Genomic DNA, 5,707 nt, shown 5'->3' with positions numbered 1-5,707 from the left:
GCTCTTGCTCAGGCTGGTTTCGAACTCCTGAGCTCAAACGATCTGCCCGCCTCGGCCTCCCAGAGAGCTAGGATTACAGGCGTGAGCCACCGCGCCCGGCCCTGAATGACTTTTTAAGCACGGGAATCAGATCGTGTCACTCCTCTGGTCAAACCTCCCCAGGGGCTTTCCCCAGCACTTACCATAGAATCCAGATTCCTTATCCAGACTTAGGAGGTGTGGTCTGGCCTCTGCTCCCCCCGTGCATGACCTCCTGTCATGTCCTTACTGTCGCTCCCGTGGACTCCTTCACTCCTCTCAGTGATCTCACTGGGTGGACGGCCGTCGTCCATTCTCAGATGAGAAGGCTGCAGCCCTGTGAGGGGTAGAGCTGCTGTCTCCTGCTCCTCATCTGATGGAGCATTTCTGCCTTCATCCCACGTTTGCTGCTAGTTACTGCCCATTTTCTCTGCCTTATGTATGTATGTGTGAATGTATGAATGAATGTATGAGAGGGTCTTGCTCCTTCACCCAAGCCGGAGTGTAGTGGTGTCATAATAGCTCCCTGCAGCCTTGAATGCCTGGCCTCAGGCAATCCTCCTGCCTCAGCCTCCCGAGTAGCTGGGACTACGGCACATGCCACCATGCCTGGCTAATTTTTTTATCTTTTGTAGAGATGGGGTCTCGCTGTGTTGCCCAGGCTGGTCCCAAACTCTTGGCCTCAAGTGATCCTCTCTGCTCAGCCTCCCAAAGTGCTGGAATTACAGGTGTGAGCCACCACACCAAACCTTCTTTGCCCTTCTTGATAACAAAATTCCTCCTCAAAAGAGCTGTCTAGACTCATGCCTTCAGTTTCTCTCTGTCACTTAATTCGGCATTCCCCAGCACCGCCCTGGTCTGGGTCATCGTGGTCTCCATGTCACTAACTCCCCAGCTCAGCCCTCGGGCCGCACCTTCTTTGGCCCTGAGCAGGGAGGGACACAGCGGTGGCCCCCTCGTCCCTGAAACTCTCCCCTTGGATTTGGGCGGCACATGCCCCCGGTCCTCCCACCTCCTGGGCTGCTCCTTCCCAGGCTCTTCCTTATTCTGACCTCTGATCCCCAGGCCCAGGCTGTCTTCTGAATCTTCCCTCTGTCTTCCCTCCTCCCTCTGCGATCCCCCCAGTGCTCTCCCTCTCCCCATTTCATCTCTGGCCCACACCTCTCCTCTGCATTCCAGACTCCTATATCCAGCTGTCTTCTCCGCCTCACCATTGTCTTATGTTAACCTCACATCCAAAATCGAGGTCCTAATTTCTGCCCCACTTGCTTTGTTCCTCCCTTGTGAATGACAACTGCACAGACTGAATATGTCAGCCGTTAACCTTGGGATTGACCTTGATTGAGTTCTCTCTTTTTCACATATTCCTCATCCTGTCCATTAGCACATCCTGCTGACCCTGCCTTTTACATATTTCTAGAATCGGATGACAGATGCTCCTTGACTCATGCTGGGGCATATGTCCTGATTATGTCCTGATAAACCTATCATAAGTTGAAAATATCGTAAGTCGAAAACGCATTTAATACACCTAACCTGCCGAACGTCGTAGCTTAGCCGAGCCTACCTTAAACGTGCTCAGAACACTTAGCTAGCCCTCAGTTGGGCAGAATCACCTACCACAAAGCCTGTTTTATAATAAAGGGTGGAATGTCTCATGAAATGTATTGATGTTCTATTAAAATGTGATTGTTTTCACACCATTGTAAGGGGGGGAATGTCAATACTTCTCTCCCCCGGGGAGCCTGTGATAGCCTCCCACGCAGTGCCCTTGCTTCTGTTCACCTTGCAGCAGGCAGAGGAAGAATCCTGTGAGAATTCATGGCCAGTCGGATTGTGTCACTCCCTGTCCCCAAACTCTCTGCAGGCTTCTTAACCTCATCTCCTCTGCCCTCACGCCTCACTGCCTTCCAGCCACTTTCACCTCCTGCCTGTCCCTAAATGTGTCAGCTGCACACTTGCCCCAGGGCCTTTGCACTTGCTCTTCCATCTGCCTGTGATGTCCTAACTGGGATGTCTGTTTGGTTCCATGAAGTCTCTGCTTGGTGTCACCTCCTCAAGGAGGCCTCCCCTGGCATGATTGCCCTGCCACACTTGGCTCTGACCTTGCTTTCTTGTTTCCCAGCAAGTGTCACCATTCAATAGTGTATCACAGATTTCGTTGGTGACTGGTTCATCTGTTGCCACGTTAAGATGTAAGCCTCACTAGGTGTGGTGGCTCACACCTGTAAACCCAGCACTTGGGGAGGCAGAGGCAGGAGGATTGCTTGAGGCCAGGAGTTTGAGACTAGCCTGGGCAATATAGGGAGACCCTTGTCTCTATAAAAGATAAAACAGCCAGCCGTAGTCGTGTGTACCTGTAGTCCTGGCTACTTGGGAGGCTGATGCAGGAGGACTGTTTGAGCCTAGGAGTTTGAGGTTACAGTGAGTTGTGATCACACCGCTGTACTCTAGCCTGGGTGACAGCATAAGACCCTGTCTGTAAAAAACAAAAAACAGTATGTAAGCCTCATGGGGCTAGGGGCTTTGTCTAGTTCACTGTTCTTTCCCCTGCACATAAGATAGTTCCTGGCCTGTCGTAAAGGCTCTGTGAATATTTTCTCCGTGGGCAAACACTGAAACAAACCAGCAGTCGCAGTGAGAGGAGGGTGCTCTCCTGGTCTGCACGAGGCACAGTAGGTGAAGCCGGTGGCCTAGGGTGCCGGGGCTGAGCGTCCCCTAAGCCTTGGCCAATGGCCACACAGCAGCCCCCAGCCTACTTCCCATCAGCTCCCCAGTGCTTTGCCCACATCAGGGTCTCTGGACAACAGCTCTCCGGTCACCGGCCAGCCTGAGGCCTTCTTCTCGAAGCTGCAGGAGTTCCGGGAAGCCAACAAGGAGGAGTGTATTTGCAGCTACCCCGAGTGAGTGGGGACGGCTAAGAGTGGTTGGGGTGGCTGAGGGACTCCATTGCCCCGGCCACTCACCCCCTTGCCCTCACAGACCCCAGCTCCTGGGCCTGCCCAAGGGCGGCGGCGCGGAGGAAGACCACGAGTGTGAGTGCGAGCGCTGGGCCAGGCCGCAGAGTAGCCCAGCCTTGCGCCGCCCTGGCCCTCAGCCCCATGCACGTCCTGCCCTGCCCCAGAGCAGTCCTGATCGAAGTGTGGGTGCCTGGGGAGGCACCTGGGAGGGAGGCCTGGGTCTGGACAGGTTGGCCAGGCCCTTGTGCGTGGTTGGGCTGAGCTGAGGCCTGGCCTCAGGATTGGGGGACTAGGGGCTGCCCTGTGTGATGCCACCACCACTAGCCCCCTGGGGGTGGACCCCAGGCTCTGGAAGAGGGGCTGGCGGGCCTGTGTGGTTGGGGGCGGCGGGGAACCCCGGGATCTGGGTTCCTCGGCTCAGGGGGACCGGCTGCTTCTCGTGGGCCTCGCAGGCGTGTACTGTTACCGGGTCAGCCGACGCCTGTTTCTGGTGCCTTTGGATCCCGGCACCCCCTGCCGCCTGTGCAGGACACCGCGGGACCAGCGGGGCCCTGAGACCCTGGCGGACCCGGTGCAGGTCAGGTGAGTGGCTAGAACGTCGGGACACCTGGGGGGCAGAGCCTGTGTCCTGCTGGTTTTGAGGTGGGGGAAGGTGGGCCTGGGGCTGGGACCCCCAGCAGCAGGGAGGCGTCTCAGTGGTCTTCCCTGCACCCCCGCACAGGGTGAGCATCCCGCTGTCGATCCTCGACCCCCCGCACCGGTACCGCATCCACCGGCGTAAGAGCTTTGATGCCTCCGACATGCTGGCCCTGCCGCGGGTGAGCAGCTGTGTGGGGCCGGGTGGGGCCGGCTGGGGCAGGGCCGTCCCCACATGGATCCTGAGGCCTGGGGAGGGCCGCAGAGCAAGGCTGGGCTTTGGCGTGCAGGCCGGGCCTCTTTTGTCACCCACGGGGGGCTTTTTCCCTGAGGCAGGAGGGAAGCCCCCCGCCCTGTGGCTTCTAGGGCATGTCCGCCTGCGCGCTGCCACGAATGGGCCCTGTTTATCAAGCTCTCGTGTGCCGCAGGCACAGTCCTTAGGAGGGTCACCTCTCGGAGCCCCACAGCAGCCAGGAATCAGGCGCTGTCATCCGCACTCTGCACGTGGGACTGGGGCGGGGGCGGTGCGAGAGCTGGGATTTGAACCCAGGTCTTCACGCTGCCGTAGTGCCTCCGGTAGAGACGTCCTTTCCCGTGTCCTCAGGTTAGGGCGGGGTCGGCGATGGCCTACACCCCAGCCGAGCACGGGCGGCTGGGTTCTGGGGTCGGGGAAGGGGAAGGCAGCTGGGTCTGTGAAATGTCACGGTGCCATCCTCGGGCCGTCGCGGTCGAGGTGGGGCGGTTCAGCAGAGTAATCTGTCGTGCGGGTGCTTAGGCAGAGCCCACACACAGGACGTCAACGTCACCGTCCTGCCTGCCTGCCGTCTCAGCTCCCAGGGCCCTGAGTGTGGCTGGATCTGCAGAGAAGAGAGGGGGGCCCGGGGAGCCTCCGTCTGACTGTTCAGGGGGCACCTCCACCCTCATGGGGACACAGCCCCACAGACTGATGCCTTTAACCCCTGCTCTCCACAGCACTGCCTGCTGGGCTGGGACATCTTCCCTCCGAAGTCCGAGAAAAGCTCAGCGCCCAAGAGTCTGGACCTCTGGTCCTCTGTCTCCCCCGAGGCCCGGCGCCGGAAGCTGTCAGCGGCCAGCCCTTCCCGCCTGGTGCGGTTTAGGTCGTGTTCCAGCCTGGGGCACCCCTAGGAGGGACACGTACTTTGGTCAGGCCTGGGGACTGCAGAGTTCCCCCGGGGGTAGGACTGGGGTGGGGAGTGCGGAGCCTGGGAGCGTCTCTGCAGTGGCCTGTCCCCAGCCCAGACCCACGGTATCCCTCAGGCCTCCCCCACTCCTTCCACCTGCCCTGCTCTAGCCGGGAGGGTGACCCTGACTGCACGATCCAGGAGCGGGTGAGGCTGGAACTGGGGACTGCCCCCCAGGTGGCCCCCCTGACACTTCCCCATCCTCCATCCAGGCTTTGCCAGTGCGGGCCCCGCCCCCAACCCCAATCTGGTCAGAACCCCAGGTCGCCTGGCCCCGTGCCCCACGGCAGAAACCTTGAGGACTGACCACTTGGAGGGACAGCGCTCCTGCCACCTCTAGCCTCTGCCCTCTGGCAGGGGCACCCACTGCATGGAAGCCTCCACCTGGTCTCGGCTGGCGGTGGCTCCGGCCCTGCCCTGCTAGGTCGGGCAGGTGGGCCGCCCAGGCCTGTCCCCTGCCTGGGGTTCACAGGGGGCACTTCTGGGTGGAAGGTAAGGGGATTCTGTGGCAGGCTTGTAAATAAAGCTCAGGTCTGTGCAGCTCCGAGTCCTGAGTGTCTGTCCTGCTGACGCCCTCCCCTCCCCTCCCCTCCCTGAGGAAGGAGGACACCCTGACAGCCTGGGCTGGGCTGTGTGCACCCGTCACCGTGAGGGCGGCTCTTTCTGTAGCTCCCCGGCTCCATGTAGATGGCCTCCCACCAGAGGGCGGGGTGGGGGTCCCCAAAACAGCCTGAGGGAATGTCATCGTTAAACAGCCATCTCAGCAAGGGCCTCAGCTGACACTGTGGGTCGTGTCGAGTGAGCTGTCCCCTTCTTCTTGGTCCCTGAAACCAGAATCTGTTGACAGAGGGGCTCTCTGGACGTCCCTGGGCCGGGTGGCTGCTCCACTCC

At 59.8% G+C, this 5,707-nt stretch overlaps 1 protein-coding gene across 3 annotated transcripts in view; it reads left to right on the top strand.

Moving 5' to 3' along the window:
• MIIP (migration and invasion inhibitory protein) overlaps positions 1-5,348 on the top strand; it is a 9,163-nt gene extending 3,815 nt beyond the window's left edge. For 2 of the 3 annotated variants that reach the window (XM_012662468.1, XM_012662470.1), the window contains 6 exons: positions 2,813-2,921; positions 3,001-3,053; positions 3,431-3,560; positions 3,700-3,796; positions 4,587-4,732; positions 5,029-5,348. In XM_012662468.1, the coding sequence (XP_012517922.1) occupies positions 2,813-2,921; positions 3,001-3,053; positions 3,431-3,560; positions 3,700-3,796; positions 4,587-4,732; positions 5,029-5,122 (629 nt within the window). In that variant the 3' untranslated portion in view covers positions 5,123-5,348. The remainder of the gene's footprint in view (positions 1-2,812; positions 2,922-3,000; positions 3,054-3,430; positions 3,561-3,699; positions 3,797-4,586; positions 4,733-5,028) is intronic. The other variant, XM_012662469.1, reaches the window with a different exon arrangement.
• The last annotated feature ends 359 nt before the right edge of the window (positions 5,349-5,707 follow it).

This window comes from Propithecus coquereli, unplaced genomic scaffold (genome assembly GCF_000956105.1).
Source record: "Propithecus coquereli isolate 6110/MARCELLA unplaced genomic scaffold, Pcoq_1.0 Scaffold77, whole genome shotgun sequence".
NCBI classification, from domain to species: Eukaryota; Metazoa; Chordata; class Mammalia; order Primates; family Indriidae; genus Propithecus; species Propithecus coquereli.
The sequence above is the reverse complement of the archived record's forward strand: the minus strand, read 5'-3'. Positions and strand labels throughout refer to the sequence as shown.